At 35.5% G+C, this 17,049-nt stretch overlaps 1 protein-coding gene across 1 annotated transcript; it reads right to left on the bottom strand.

Moving 5' to 3' along the window:
• Positions 1-16,064: 16,064 nt before the first annotated feature.
• On the bottom strand, positions 16,065-16,553 carry LOC140009794 (uncharacterized). The gene has a single exon (XM_072056117.1). It carries the CDS (start codon positions 16,551-16,553, stop codon positions 16,065-16,067), a length of 489 nt encoding a protein of 162 aa, XP_071912218.1.
• Between the last annotated feature and the right edge of the window lie 496 nt (positions 16,554-17,049).

The raw sequence follows: 17,049 nt of genomic DNA, 5'->3' as shown, positions 1-17,049 counted from the left end.
GCACATAAAACATATTGGAGCATATAAAAGAATTTAAAATAATAAAAGAGATTACCTCCCTTGAAGTTATGGTTAAATGGGGTGAAATTTGCCCTAATTATGCTCCAAAATCAACAAAATAATCAAGACACCAATTTAATTATAAAGAAATGAAAATAATCATGCAATCTACCAATTAAAGCACTTGAATGAAGTATAATTAACAATTAAAGAAGAAAAGTAACTTGTATTTAAGAAATCAACACTACTAGGGACCTAATTACAAAAAGTAAGAAAGTTTTGGTGGTCAAATTATGTATTATTACAAAATTTAAGGGTCAAAATTAAAGAAAAATGAAATTTAGGGACAAAATTACAATTAAAATAGGGACCTGATTGAAAGAAAACTAAATTTTTTAGGGCTTTAGTATAATTATTTAAAATCATAGGGACTGATTTGCAAATTCATTTCTGGTCTTTCAAATCTAACAGGCCACTTGGGTCATTTTTCCTCTTCTTGGGCCAAAAACTCCCTAAGCCCGGTTGAAAACCCAAGAAAATCAGCGGACCAGCCTTCATTTTTCAACAACAAACCCAACCCAATGAATGGGTTCTAATCTACCAAACCCATGCTAAAACCCATAAGAAATAAACCAAAACCCACTTCTAAAACCCAAACAAAATAGACCATATTTTTATACCAAAATCCAACCAAAATAATAAATCTATTGAATTTATTAAATCTTAAATTTCATCCTAAAATTCATAAATAATCTGTTCAAAAATCATATTAAAACATGCCAAAGAAAATTAAAATTTAAAGGGGCAGAGTTGATTGATTTTTCCAATTTTTTTGGGCTATATCAGAATTATTTAGAAATTTGGGGGCAACAATGCAATTTTTGGAAATTTCCATGCATCTCCTTCTAAGCTTTCTCCTCCATTCTGCAAATTCGGAAGCTTTCTTGCTGCAGTTTTCTTAGCAGCTTATTCAACACAAGTATTCATGCAAAACTCAAACAAAATCCATGAATTTATCAACTAAAACCCAACAAGAATCACAACCCAACAAGGAAATAACACAAAAACATGAGATTAAAGGCTCAAAATCCCCCCTTCCTTTAGATTCACAAGTAGAAAGAAAAGCAGCCAGCTTTCATTTACGGGTTCCAAACAAAGCCCCCTAAATATAGCTTTGATTATAAAGATGACAAAGATAGACATTCATAATTGATGACTTTTACATTATCTTGTCGGTTTCATCATCTCCTTAGTAATAAGATGCATCAGACCAATGAGGAGCATAAAGTATGTACAAAATTCATGAAACAATAATCCAAGAAAAGGTTCCTATATGGCGAGTTTAATTTTTGCATGTGGATTATAACGAGCAAAGGAAAGGATCTTGACTTACCTAAACTTGAATTTTCGAGAAGGTGAAAGCCACGGAGTGAACAGGGGTTGCTTCTGTGGAATTCTCGCAAATTCAAAGGTGTATCAGTCGAGCAGATCTATGATTTTGGGGAGCAAATTCGAAGGCTTTTTTTGATCTTTTCTGCAAAATATTTCTAAATGAAATTTCTCCCTCTAACTCCCTAGTTTGCACAGAAATGGAATTTTTTTTTAAAAGAATCTAAGATGATGGAGATCTTCGAGTCCAAAGATGGCTGAAAATCAGCCCTTTTTGCGAAAATTTTTCTGCAGATTCTTTTTCTTCCTCTCTCCCTTTTCCTCGGTTTCTCTCTATTTTTCACTTTTCTCTCTGCCGCCCCCTCTCTTTTGTTCTCTCTTTAGGGCTGCGTTTGAAGCTTTTTATAGAGACAAAATCCTCCAAAACCTAGGATCAAAGATGGAGGTTGATAGGTCATAATTTGTTGCTAAATTTATAATTATTTTCTCCTTGATTTTAGCCAAATATTGTTTTAATTGTCGGATTCAACTTATATTTGGTGTTTTATGTTAATTGTAGGGCATTGGAGTAAAAAGTGCTAAAAATGGGTGATTTTCTTAGAGTTGATTGTCAAGCGCAAGTTTTCCAAATCAAGATGGAGTCTACATGGAGTATTGATTGAAGATTAGGAAACTGTCACTTTTTATTAGATGTCTTATTAGGAAACAATTGGCATTATTCTTGGAGTTACCTTAGTCAATTAGAATTCTAGTATCGGTTGACCAAGTAAGAAACCGAATTGGTAGTACTTATAGTAGGGGAAGCCGGCATCCCGCATGATGGAAACCTAGAAGGGAGCCGCAGGGCTCTTTCTTTTAATTTTTTATTTCTATAGTATTTCTCTTATCAAATTCTTATGTGGCTGGCTTTGGAAAACTGTTGTGAATTGTTTCAATTGTCCATGCACAAATAAATTCCTTTTCTAGTCAAGGAACACCGATGATTTGGTTCAACTATCACTGTGAGATCTAATTAATTTTATTTATTTCCTCTATTCTTTGATATTTGTACGTTTTCTACTTTATAGAGTATGATTATTGTGTGTGATTGAATAGGTGCACAATATTTAATTATACACGTAATCTATTTGCTAATTAGGATAGTTGAATTCGTAATTGTTTGACTGTTCTAATCCTGGTAGCAATTGGCATAATTGGGTTTGTGTTAGGGAAGCGTATGATCTAATTTAAACAAACTCTCGTAGCGTGTTTGTTGGTTAGAGTTGGGCTTTTCTAATTCTTAATGCAATTGAGGAATTAAATCCTACGATTGTACTTAGAGTTATTTCTTGATTAGAAAAATCATTAACGGTCGTACCTTGACTATCCAAAAAAGTAAGAAAGAGCTGATTGTTTACCACGTGTATGACAACTATAACCAATCTATTAATAAGTAATTGAATTATCTTTGTATCGATAATCAGTTGAATGGACTGTGTCGGAAAGGTTGCACTTTTGGCTAGAGTCGTACTTGTTATTGATTAATTCCTATTTATTTTTGTTAGTTGTTTTATTAGTTGGTTAAGTAGTTATTTTTATATTTTATAAAACTCGCTCTGTAAGACCCGAAGACAACCAATGAGACAATTAACAAGAAAGCAAGGCTGCTTGGGAGTAGAATAGATAATCAATTTAAAGAGTACAAACGTAACAGTAAGTAAATAAAAAGGAAGGAATTGCAAACCAATTAACCACACAGCTCCTCTTGAGCTTGTAGATTAATTCAAACAAGCTACTTCAAGTTGATGAATTACAATCACTCTTGTGTACAAAGGAAGGTTAACCTCCTCCTTGCCCCGAAATCCACTCGGTCAAGTCAGGACGTTTTACTATCCCTCAGGACAACCCTCACAGAGCTACACTCATGAAAGATTCACTCACAAATGAAAAGCTTACAAGAACCTCACACCACTAAGACTACAAATCTTCTTTGAAGAGTATTTTCTCACTAAAATCTCTCTAGATCCTTTGTATCTTCAGTGTGCCAAAGTTATTTGAAATATCTGACCAACCACTATTTATATAGAGCCAAGAAAGTGCCTCATAAATGCTTTCAACGGATAGAAAGTAGCTGAACAGTCAACTATCCGTTGGCAGTGTCGGACGTCCGATAGCCTTGTTTTATGCGTCCGACAGCAGGCAGAGAGTTTAAGAGATTTTCTTCAATTCTTTCGGACGTCCGGTAGGCTGGTTTTCTGCGTCCGAAAGTATGATGTAAAATTGGAAATTTTTCTTCAATTCCTTAGGACGTCCGGTAGGCTGGTTTTCTGCGTCCGAAGATACTCAATGGTTGTCGGACGTCCGATGCAGTCTTTTTGAGCGTCCGACAGCTTTCAGCAACCTTTGTCTTCTTTCAATAGCACTTGTTCATGGAATCATATAACTTCATAACTGAAAATATTTCTTGGAGAGATATTAGTATCATCCATTTGTTTTGTAAATATCAAAAGATAGGGATCAAAATTAACATTCTCCCCCTTTTTGATGATGACAAAACAATGGATGGAAAGAAAAAAAAATAAGTATAAGCTCCCCTTCAATCATCGCAACCAAAACTTTTAAGAACCAAACTCATAATCTCAGAGTAACTCCCCCTTACACATTGCATCCATCTCTCCCTCTTTTTGTCATCATAAGATGAGAGTAATAACCAGCAACCATAATCCAATAAAAATAACAGAGAATCCAATATTTCAAACAAAAACAGAGAAATGATACCAGAATTCAGTAATACCAACATACCAACATATCACAGAGAGATTAGCAAATCATCGTTAAATCAGAATAGTTCTTTCCTCTCCCTTTTTGACATCATACAGATTCAGTAGTATTCAAAAATATCAGCAAAAACTCAGATCAAAGTATCAGAAATATCAAAAGAGAAAAAAAATATAGTGAACAAGAATCACTGCAATGATTAACAAAATCTCCTACTTGTTAAAGTTAGCATCATGTCTAACTATCCACATGCATTTCATGCCTTTTTTTATATTCTTTCTCACATAACAATCACTTTTCATGTGACCTTTTTTGACAACAGAAATTACACATAATCAAGGAGTGATTCACATGAACGGGTTTAATAAATCTGACTTGCCTTTTCCTGTGGATAGCAAATTCATTGGAATTAGAATTCAACATATTCTTTTGAAAACAGACTTATTTCTTGTGTTTAAGCAACTCATTTAGACCATCCATTTTTTTTTTCAAATCACCTTGTTCCTTTTTGAACAATTCACAAAGCTTTGTTTTTCTATCAAGCTCAAAGTGTAAAGCAGTTTCACTCTTTTTGAAGTAATCATTTTCAGCTTTCAACTTTTTATTTTGTTGAAAAAGATTTGCATTATCTCGAAGCAAAAAATTAATTTTCTGTTTTAACTTCTTGTTTCTAACATAAGATTCTTTCAAACTATCATGCAATTTTATAATGAAAGATTCAAGATTATCATCAGTTTCATCATCACTTTCAAATTGAGAGTTACAAGATGTTACTTCATCATCTCCAATGGCCATAAAAGTCAATTGAGCAGATTCTTCATCCTCTTCAATTTCACCATCGGAGTTGCACTCATTCCATGTGAATTGAAATTTGTTGAATCTTGGTTTTCTTCCTTCTTTCTTCTTCATCACTGGACATTCACTTGCATAGTATCCAGGTTGGCCACATTCAAAGCACTTATCATTTTGTTTTTTGTTAAACTCTAGCTTCCATTTGTTTCTCAGGTTGTTGAACTAATTCGGGAGTGAATTGCTAGATCCACCTTTTCTGAATCTCCTCTTGTAGAGTATTCGTTTGAAACTTCTTGTGATGAGTGCGATATCATTGTCATCACCTTCTGCATCTTCTTCATCTAGGGAGGTAGAATCATCTTCATCTTGAGATGCCTTTAGAGCAATGCTCTTTCTTACTTTCGCATCCTCATCCTCTTGCATTTTGGACTTAAGTTTCAGCTCATAAGAGGTTAGAGAATTAATAAGAGATTCAATAGGCATAGTATTCAAATATTTAACCTCCTCAATAGCAGTCACTTTATTTTTCCAATCATTGGACAAGGCATTCAGAATTTTTCTATTTTTCTCACCAAGAGAATATTCTTTTTCTAGCACCTCTAAATCCTTAATGAGGTCATTGAATCTACAATACATCTCATCAATGTTTTCATGAGGTTGCACCTTGAAAGATTCATACTTTGTAACTAAAATGGACTTCTTTTGTTCTCTAATATTCTCACTACCTTCATGAATTTCTCTCAGTTTATCCCAAATTTCCTTGGCTGACTTGCAGCCTTTGACTCTCATAAATTCATTTGAGTCTAAAGCACAATATAACACATTCATGGCTTTTGCATTTAATGTGAGATGAGCTCTATCCGCAGCAGTCAGTTCATTTCTTGTTTTTGATCTAGATCTCTGAGTATTTTCATCTATAAGAGAGGTATCATATGGACCTTCACTAATAATAAATCACAATTCAATATCAATAGATTGCAAAAAGATAATCATTCTTTCTTTCCAACTCACATAATTTGACCCATTAAACATAGGTGGTCTAATCACAGATTGTCCTTCCAAAAATATAGCATTATTGGTTGTCATCTTTACTCCAAAGCCGATTGAGCTTAATCTCAAGGAGACCAAACTCTGATACCAATTGTAAGACCCGAAGACAACCAATGAGACAATTAACAAGAAAGCAAGGCTGCTTGAGAGTAGAAGAGATAATCAATTTAAAGAGTACAAACGTAACAGTAAGTAAATAAAAAGAAAGGAATTGCAAACCAATTAACCACACAGCTCCTCTTGAGCTTGTAGATTAATTCAAACAAGTTACTTCAAGTTGATGAATTACAATCACTCTTGTGTACAAAGGAAGGTTCACCTCCTCCTTGCCTCGAAATCCACTCGGTCAAGTCAGGCCGTTTTACTATCCCTCAGGACAACCCTCACAGAGCTACACTCATGAAAGATTCACTCACAAATGAAAAGCTTACAAGAACCTCACACCACTAAGACTACAAATCTTCTTTGAAGAGTATTTTCTCACTAAAATCTTTCTAGATCCTTTGTATCTTCAGTGTGCCAAAGTTATTTGAAATATCTGACCAACCACTATTTATATAGAGCCAAGAAAGTGCCTCATAAATGCTTTCAACGGATAGAAAGTAGCTGAACAGTCAACTATCCGTTGGCAGTGTCGGACGTCCGATAGCCCTGTTTTATGCGTCCGACAGCAGGCAGAGAGTTTAAGAGATTTTCTTCAATTCTTTCAGACGTCCGGTAGGCTGGTTTTCTGCGTCCGAAGGTATGATGTAAAACTGGGAATTTTTCTTCAATTCCTTAGGACGTCCGGTAGGCTGGTTTTCTGCGTCCGAAGATACTCAATGGTTGTCGGACGTCCGATGCAGTCTTTTTGAGCGTCCGACAGCTTTTAGCAACCTTTGTCTTCTTTCAATAGCACTTGTTCATGGAATCATATAACTTCATAACTGAAAATATTTCTTGGAGAGATATTAGTATCATCCATTTGTTTTGTAAACATCAAAAGATAGGGATCAAAATCAACACGCTCATACTCTGAATTCTAGAAGAAACGAATTATCACCATTCCCTGTGGATTCGACCCTACTTACCACTGTATACAAAACTTATATCTCTCTTGAGTAGGTATTTATTATTACACAGGCTCGACACCTCTCAATTTTTGGTGCTATTGCCGGGGGCTGGCGTTAGTTAATTTTTTTTTCTTTCTGAGTTCATCTTATTTTTGAATTTTTGGTTTTTTTTTCTTTTCTTTCTCGATTTTATGCCCCGTTTCTCTTATGCAGGTGAATTAATTTTCGATCCTGAGATTGAGAAGACTACGCATAGTGCCACCTCGAGTGATTCTGATCAAGAAAACGTTGTTATGGCTAATGCTCGAACTTTAAAGGAGTTGGCTGCTCCAAATTTAAATCAGCAGTCATTATGCATTATCTTTCCAAATTTAGATGATAATACCCCTTTTGAATTAAAGTCTGGTCTAATTCACCTTTTACCTTCTTTTCATGATTTTTCAGGTGAGGAGCCTTATAAGCACTTGCAGGAATTTGATGTAGTATGCACAAGTATGAAACCTCCCGAAATTACTGAAGAGCAGATAAAAATGTGAGCATTTCCTTTTTCCCTCAAGGACGCAACAAAAGATTGGTTGTATTATCTACCACCAGGTAGTATAACAACCAGAGACTAGTTAAAGAAGAAATTTTTGGAAAAATATTTCCTTGTGTCCAGAGCCGCCAGTCTGAGGAAGGAAATATGTGGTATTACTCAGCATTCGGGAGAGTCTCTCTATGACTATTGGGAGAGATTCAAGAATCTGTGTACTATATGCCCCTAACACCAGATTAGCGAGCATCTCCTGATTCAATATTTCTATGAAGGTTTGCTATATATAGATAGAAGTCTTATAGATGCTGCCAGTGGAGGTGCTTTGATGAATAAGACCCCCCAAGATGCTTGGGAATTGATAGAAAGGATGGCAGAAAATTCTCAACAATTTGGCACAAGGGAGAATGTCCATACTCGTCGAGTAAATGAGGTAAATGTCTCATCAATTCAACAACAAATATCTGAATTAACTTCGGTTATTCGACAGTTGGCTGTAGGAAATTTGTAGCATGCTAAAGCATGTGGTATTTGTAAGGACACGAGTCATCCCATAGATTGGTGCCCAGTGTTACAAGATGAAGGAGTTGAACAAGTGAGCATGGCTGACAACGCGCCCGTGTCTCGTAGGCAGTGTGACTCTTATTCCAACACGTATAATCCGAATTGGAGAGACCATCCGAATTTCAGTTATAGAGGCAACAAGCAGCAAAATTCTTTTTCCAATAGGCAGCAAGGATTTCAACCACGGTACCCCTCCAAATCTCAATCTCATTCGTCAAATGCTGACATGTCTTTGGAGAATATAGTCAAGACATTGGTTGCCAACACCACGCAACTCCAGTAAAATGCCATTCAGTACCAACAAAGGACGGACACGAGCATAAGAAACATAGAAAATCATTTGAGTCAGATGGCTTCTACACTACATTGTTTGGAGTCTCAAGAGAAAGGAAGACTTCCATCTCAACTTGAAGTTAACCCAAAGAACGTGAGTGCCATGACCCTCAGAAGTGGAAAAGAAATTAACGGGCCTACTGTTCTAAAGGATAAGAGTCAAGATCAAATTCAAAAAGAGATGGAAGATGAAAGGTGTGAATTGGTATCTACACTAAGCAAATTGATTTCTCCAATTTATGAAAAATTTTCCTAACAAACCATCATCGACTTTAAGGAAGATGAGAGTGTAATCATCCTGACAAGTGACATAGAGCTGCAAGAGTCTTAAAAAAATGGATCTAAAGATGCACTTGAAAAGGGAATTGAAGTGCAAGAAATAAAACCCCAACATCAAATCGGTCAAATGAATGAATTTAGTGAACAATCTCCAAATGCGATGACATCTCCTCCATTCCTTAATCAATATTTTCCTGACTCTTATTCTTTAATTCTTGTTAGTGAGATTGACTTTATTATACCAGAAGATTTTGAATTTCATGACAGGAATAAGTTAAGAGTTGCGATGACAAAATATCTCCAACCAATATATGCTCGTGATGGAGGAGTAAGTGAAGAATTAAGGTCATTACTTATTTGTTTGGCGCCATCTACTAATCCATGGAAGACCGTATCTCGTGTGCTCAATGATTACTCGATTTACGAGGGTTATCAGGACTACATAGAAGATAAAACACTGAAACGAGCTACACGATTTTATCTTTCGTGAATAAACATGGCAATGTCTAACCAAAGACATTAAAGAAAGGCGCTTATTGGGAGGCAACCCAATCCATTTTTTTAGTGGTTTGTTAAATGTTTTTTTTATGTGTTTCAATATGTTCTGTCAGATTTTTCATATTTGGTGGTTTAATTTTTTGTTGTTGATGATTAGCAGACTTCCTCTCAACATGACGCACCCGCATCTAAAGGGCACGTGGTAATGCACAAATAAACTCCACCATCAGAAGACTCGAGAGCAGTTAGGCGTGCCCATGTCAATTAGGCATGCCTAAGGGAGGCAATTTTCGTCTATGGACAGAAGACTCTCCAATAGTTAGGCATGCCCACGTCAAGTGGTTACGCTTAAGGAACTTAATTTCCGAGAGTTGGTCAGAAGACTCAAGAGCAGTTAGGTGTGCCCACGTCTAACGTAGTAGTTCGAAAAAAAAATCACTGCCTATCCTTTCTTTTCTTTTCCTTTCTTTCTTTTTTCTTCTCTTGTATCTCTTTTCTTCCTCTCGGACCAAGACGCGGCTGCCTCGTAAGCTCGCCATCGTCTCCTTCTCCGCTGCCAATCACCGCTCGCGGCGCTCTACTCTCGGTCGCTGCCAATCACCGCTCGCATACCATCGCTGCCACACCATGCTTCCATCGCTAGCCACCACCTATGACCATCTCTGATTTTGGTTTGAGGGTAGTGGAGGTCTACCATATTGGTTTCACACCACTACTCTCACCTATTCCATAACTACTTGAAATCCTCCACCACGTGTTCAGAGAAGTTTCGTTATTCCTTTTATTTTGTATTCTATTCTTTATTTTATATTGCGGACAATGTAAGATTTAGGTGTGGAGGGGAGTAGCATATTGATAGTATATTGAAAAAGTGCAAGTATAGGCATTTTTGCAACGTCTTATGCATTTTTGTGGCTGTTCCTGATAAACGATAGTTAGATGTTTCAAATTTTTCTATTGCTAAGATTTTATATTCTAAGGTGTTAAGTATGACATAGTTAAGTTTAAGGGCATCTCTTTGGTGAATATTTGAGATTTTGTGACTTTTTACGATTTTTGATTAACTTTTCTAGGGATTGTAAATATTTTTCTATATTTTTCATTTAAATTGGTTCAGCTATTAATCTTAGTTCTCCATGTTTGAAAAATAAAGCAGGCTTGCGTGGTTTTTAATTTTAATTTGGTACTTATTTATGAATAGTATTTGTCTATACTTCGCTAGTATCGTCGCCTAATAACCGGGAGTTTTCATCACAAATGTCGACTTTCGCATCAAAAAGTGATGATAACTATGGGTATGTGGTCCTTTAGCGATAAAAATTGAGTAATCGGGCTCCTTCATTTGATAGATGTCGGAGTTCGCGTCAAAAGACTTGAATGGCTAAGGACTAAGTTTTTTTTCCAAAAAAAAAAAAAGAAAGTTCAAGTATGGAGATATCTAAAAAAAAAGGGGGATGAGCTAATAGTGAAAAATGTGCTAGTGTGTGAATAATTGTCTTAGCTTGCTGATTCATGAATTTTTATGTTGAGATTTTGCTTAATAGTCGAACCATTTGCTGATGGATGCTGGTTGAATATTTTATATTCTTAGATTAGTTAGTCATAAATTGAAAGAGTCATTGATCTTGAAAGTCAACTAGAGAAATATTTCTTGAAAATTGCCACTAATACTTGAGATATGTTTTAATTGTATCTTGGTAATAGAAGATTCGAGTAATAGCCAATGTTTGAATTTGATTGCTTGATTTGTGCTCTCATGCTTGAGGGCAAGTATGGTTTAGGTGTGGGAGAAATTGATAGGTCATAATTTGTTGCTAATTTATAATTATTTTCTCCTTGATTTTAACCAAATATTGTTTTAATTATTAGATTCTACTTATATTTAATGTTTTATGTTAATTGTAGGGCATTGGAATAAAAAGTGCTAAAAATGGGTGATTTTCTCGGAGTTGATTGTCAAGCGCAAGTTTTCCAAATCAAGATGGAGTCTACGTGGAGTACTGGTTGAAGATTAGGAAGCTGCCACTTTTTATTAGATGTCTTATTAGGAAACAATTGGCATTATTCTTGGAGTTACCTTAGTCAATTAGAATTCTAGTCTCGGTTGACCAAGGAAGAAACCGAATTGGTAGTATTTATAGTAGGGGAAGCCGGCATCCTGCATGATGGATACCTAGAAGGGAGCCGCAGGGCTCTTTCTTTTAATCTTTTGTTTATCTAGTATTTCTCTTATAAAAAACTTATGTGGCTAGATTTGGAAAACTGGTGTGAATTGTTTCAATTGTCCATGCGCAACTATGTTCCTTTCCTAGTCAAGGAACACCAAGGATTTGGTTCAACTATCACTGTGAGATCTAATTGATTTTATTTATTTTCTCTATTCTTTGATATTTGTACGTTTTCTGCTTTATAGAGTATGATTATTGTTTGTGATTGAATAGGTGCACAATATTTAATTATAAACATAATGTATTTGCTAATTGGGATAGTTAAATCCATAATTATTTGACTGTTTTAATCCTCGTAGTAATTGGCATAATTGGGTTTGTGTTAAGGAAGCATATAATCTAATTTAAACAAACCCTCATAGCGTGTTTGTTGGTTAGGGTTGGGCTTTTCTAATTCTTAATGCAATTGAGGAATTGAATCCTATGGTCGTACTTAGGATTATTTCTTGATTAGAGAAATAATTAACGGTCGTACCTTGACTATCGAAAAAGTAAGGAAGACTTGGTTGTTTATCACGTGTATGACAATTATAACCAATCTATTAATGAGTAATTGAATTATCTTTGCATCAATGATCAGTTGAATGGACCATGTCTGAAAAATTGCACCTTTGGTTAGAGTCGTACTTGTTATTGATTAATTTCTATTTATTTTCGTTAGTTGTTTTATTAGTTGGTTAAGTAGTTATTTTTATATTTTTATAAAACTCCCCCATACTCTGAATTTTAGAAAAAACGAATTATTCCCAATTCCTGTGGATTCGACCATACTTACTACTGTATACAAAAATTGTATTTCTTTTGAGCAGATATTTATTATTGCACAGGTTCGACAACTGTCGGAAGTTTTGTTGCATTTTTTTTAGCAAACTTTGAGCTATTAGATGGCTCTTAATTTTGGAAATTTTGTGATGTTTGGATTAGAGCCAGGTGGATTGGTACTGGAGTGATCCAATGGAGTGAAAAAAATGAAGAAAAAGGAATGGAAAAAGGCCAAGAAATGCTACTGGAAAACCTTGTACTGTTTCTGCTTCTTCTTCTTCGTAACCAGGACTCCATATTTTTTTTTGCTTTGTCTTTCTTTTTTTTTCTTCTTGATTTTTCTAAAAATGATTTTTCTTAAGAAATAGAAATGAAACAAAATAAAATAAAATATAACTAAAACGAACAAAAATAGTAATAAAATGATAAAATTTTAGTGTTTACGGCTTGCCCTACTTTGTTTGAGTTTCGCAGAAATTCGAGAGAAAAATGTAGACACCAAATTACTTATCTGTCTGGCTCGATCACAATCAAAACAATTAGTAAAACTTAATTATTTAAACCTAGAAAGTAAAAGGAGTAGTGGGACTAACAAAATAATAGTCGGTGGGATAAAATTCAAACCCGACAAAATAAAAAGTTAGTGGGATAAAACTCGAAACTAACGAAAATAAAGGGTTAGTTGGATAAAACTCGATCCTAACACCATTGGTGGGATAAAACCCGAACTCCACAAAATAAAAGGTTAGTGAGATAAAATTCGAATATAACAAATTAAAGGGTTAGTGGGATAAAATCCGAATCTAATAAAATAAAAGGGTTAGTGAGAGAAAATCCAAACCTAACGTCGTTGGTGGAATAAAATCCGAACCCAACAAAATAAAGATTTAGTGGGATAAAATCTGATCCCAACAAAATAAAAGGTTGGTGGGATAAATCCCGAACCCAACAAAATAAAAGAGTTAGTGGGATAAAATTAGAGTCTAACGTCGTTGGCGGGATAAAACTCGAGATCAACAAAATAAAAAGTTAGTGGGATAAAATTCGAACCTAATAAAATAAAGGGTTAGTAGGATAAAACTCGAACTTAACAAAATAAAAGGGTTAGTGGAATAAAATCCAAATCTAATGCCTTTGGTAGGATAAAATCCGAATCTAACAAAATAAAAAGTTGGTGGGATAAAATTCGAACCCAACAAAATAAAAGAGTTAGTGGGATAAAATTCGAACCCAACAAAATAAAAGAGTTAGTGGGATAAAACCCGAGTTTAACGCCGTTGGTGAGATAAAACTCGAGTCCAACAAAATAAAGGGTTAGTGGGATAAAATTTGAGACTAACGCTGTTGGTGGGATAAAATCTGACCCCAGCAAAATAAAGGGTTGGTGGAATAAAACTCAAACCCAACAAAATAAAAGGTTAGTGGGATAAAATCCAAACCCAACAAAATAAAAGGTTAGTGGGATAAAATTCGAACCTAACAAAATAAAGGGTTATATAAAAAATGTGCTTGAATTAAAAGGTGTGAAGTGATTTTTGTCATTTTTCTAAACAAATATATTAGATTCATTTAAATGATCAGATGTCACATTTGTGATAAAATTGCCCCAGTGTAGATCAGACTCGACTGAATGACTGCTGATTTTCAGTTCCTTCAAGAAAACGTGTGTAGTTCAATCCTGCAAAAGAGAAATAATCACGAAGAAATATAATGCCGCCACCATGCGATCCCACGAGTCTTGAGAAACCTGATCCTTTCAATATCGCACAACTGTTCGATTCGAAAATCTTGTGTAGCCTTTTCTTGATCCGCTAGCATCTGTATTCAGCCAACTGAGTTTAGACCATAAGAAATATGTTTATGCACTAATTATGATAAATTACAGGGATTGTCTTTTGGCCGAATTAAATGGAAAGCAAATAAAAGTTTTAGATAAAATTATTTCATGCAAGGCCGCCAAATACAGTAAAAAAATTTTTTATCGAGAATAACGACTCTTATTAAGTTTACGGGACAACATGGAGACAAATTTGAATGGCCTTTTTAAAAATGAGAAAAACTTCACATTTGACCCCTTCGGATATCGCATCTCTGAAATTTGATGTTGCCAAAAAAACCTCAACACGAGGAGAAATCTAAGCGAACATAGTCACCAACTTCTTAATAGTCGACCCTTGGCTTTTCATTTCCGACTCAGTTGGTGATTCCAAAATCTTACCTTAGTGCCCTTTCGGGTTTTCACTAAGGTTGTCCTCCGCCCATTTATTTTCTTTTGCTTTTTGTTTTTGTTTTTGTTGGTTTTTTTTCTTAATTTTTTTTAGAAGGCGCCTTTTCGGATTTTCACCTAATGAACAAATTTAACAGCAGTCTAATCGATTTAGAAATATGTTCCAAAATTAATGGCATCAGTGTGATAATGCTTCCCATGCAAAATTGGTGAAGATATGTTGACATCATTTGCCATTTGATTAAGAGATTTTCTATTAGAAGCATCGCTAAGATGGAGGCCGGGGCTTTATAGCTTTTGTAACGGGGTTAGACGTGGTGTTAAGAAATGTTAAGACTTGAAGGCAAATTTTAAAGAGTTTCAAAAATCCTAAAATCGCATCCTATAAGTTTTTGCCCTAATTTAGAGCTATTAAAACTAAAAAATTGCCTAGTCTGGCTTTTTTTTTGTTTTTTTGTTTTTACTAATGAAAGATAAAATTTGCCCTAGTGTGGGGTTTGCAAATTTTAGGAGGTTATCAAATGAAGGAATAGATTATTCTGAAGGTTCAAAGGGGAGAATCAGGGATAACATGTTCAAAGGGAAAAGAAGAAGGCCCGCCTTTTAGTCCACCTTAGACCGTATTTCAAAAAAAAAATTCACATAATCAGATAAAAAATTTCTTGCACATGTCTGAATTGATTGGTTGAGGAAAAATCTGTCCATCCATCTCTATGAGAATAAGTGCTCCTCCGGGCAATACCGTCTTAACAATGAAAGGTCCTTGACAATTTGGGGCAAATTTTCCTTTAGTTTCATCTTGGATGGGAAGAATTCGTTTCAAGATTTTGTCCCCTTCTTGGAATATGCGAGGTTTGACCTTTTTATTGTAAGCACTGTCCGTGGCAAACAGTATTTAACCGCTTCTCATCAATCAAGAATAGTTGCTCGTGTCGCTGTTTAATCCATTCAGTTTCCTCCAACTGAGATTCCATTAAAATGCACAAAGAGGGGATCTCGACATCTGTGGGTAATACTGCGTCGATGCCGTACATGAGAGAATAAGACATTGCCCCAGTAGAAGTTCTTATTGCAATCCGATAAGCCATTAATGTATACGACAACTTCTCATGCCAATCTCGGTGTCTTGCCGTCATTTTGCCAATGATTTTCTTCAAATTTTTGTTCACGGCCTCTACCGCTCCGTTCGTCTGAGACCTGTAGATAATCGAATTCCGATGTTTGATCTTGAATTGTTCGCATAATCCATCTACCATGTCATTATTGAGGTTTTTAGCATTGTCAATAATCAGCGTCTCTGGCACCCCAAAATGATAGATAATGTGGTCCCTCAAAAAATCGGATACTACTTTCTTGGTCACATTCTTGTAAGATGCTGCTTCAACCCATTCGATGAAATATTCAATTGCCACTAGGATGAATCGATGCCCATTCGAAAATGGGGGATCATTAGTTTCAATCACGTCCATTCCCCACATTGAGTAGGGCCAAGGAGCAGTAATACTATGTAACTCGGTAGGAGGGGCATGTATAATACCGGCATGCATTTAACACTTCATACATTTCCTGACAAAATCTATACAGTCGTGCTCCATAGTTAGCTAAAAATACCCCGTTCTCATGGTCTTCTTAGCCAGTAAGTGCCCATTCATATGGGGTCCGCATACACCACTGTGCACTTCTTTCATCATATATTCAGATTCCTCTCTATCGATGCACCTTAGAAGTCCCAAATTTGATGTTTTCTTATATAACACACCTCCATTCAAGAAAAATTTTGATGACACTCTTTGTAGGAAACTCTTGGCAGCTGAATTAGCACTGGGAGGGTAAGATCCTGTCTTTATGAATTCCTTGATGTCGTTGTACCATGGGCGATTGTCAGATATCTCTCCCACAACCAGACAATGTGCTGGTTTATCTTGGAACTGAATATGAATAGGTTCGATTACCAGCTCGTCCAGATGTCGAATCATAGAAGACAAAATGGCCAAAGCCTCAGCGAAAACATTGCGAGTACGGGGGATATGCCTGAACTCTAGACTTCTGAATTTATTGGCTAAATTGAGAAGACTACAATGATACGACATGATCTTCGAGTCTCGAGTCATCTATTGTTTGAGCGTTTGATGCACAATAAATCGGAATCACTGAATATGATCAAATCCTTTATCTCTATCTCCATTGTCATTTTTAGTCTAAAAATACAAGTTTCATACTCAACCATATTGTTAGTACAAGGAAATCATAATTTAGCAGTGGCAGGGTAATGGTTTCCCTCATGTGACACTAAAACAGTTCTGATTCCAACTCCAAAAGAATTTGAAACACCATCAAAGAATAATCGCCACCCAGGGTATTGCTCGTTCATGTCTTTTGATGCGCCAATAAATAAGATCTCCTTATCAGGAAAATAGGTATGCAATGGCTGGTAATCACCTTCCCTTGGATTCTTGGCCAAATGATCTGCTATAACTTGACCCTTAATTGCTTTCTGGGTAGTGAAAATGATATCAAATTTTGAAAGAATCATCTGCCATTTTGCCATACGTCCCATCGACACAGCTTTCCTAACAAATATTTCAG

The sequence above is a fragment of the Coffea arabica genome, chromosome 6e (assembly GCF_036785885.1).
Source record: "Coffea arabica cultivar ET-39 chromosome 6e, Coffea Arabica ET-39 HiFi, whole genome shotgun sequence".
Classification (NCBI taxonomy): Eukaryota; Viridiplantae; Streptophyta; class Magnoliopsida; order Gentianales; family Rubiaceae; genus Coffea; species Coffea arabica.
The sequence above is the reverse complement of the archived record's forward strand: the minus strand, read 5'-3'. Positions and strand labels throughout refer to the sequence as shown.

Excerpts from the sequence above, each read along its gene's own strand:
- LOC140009794 (XM_072056117.1), bottom strand. The coding sequence starts at position 16,553 with ATGTCGTATCATTGTAGTCTTCTCAATTTAGCCAATAAATTCAGAAGT.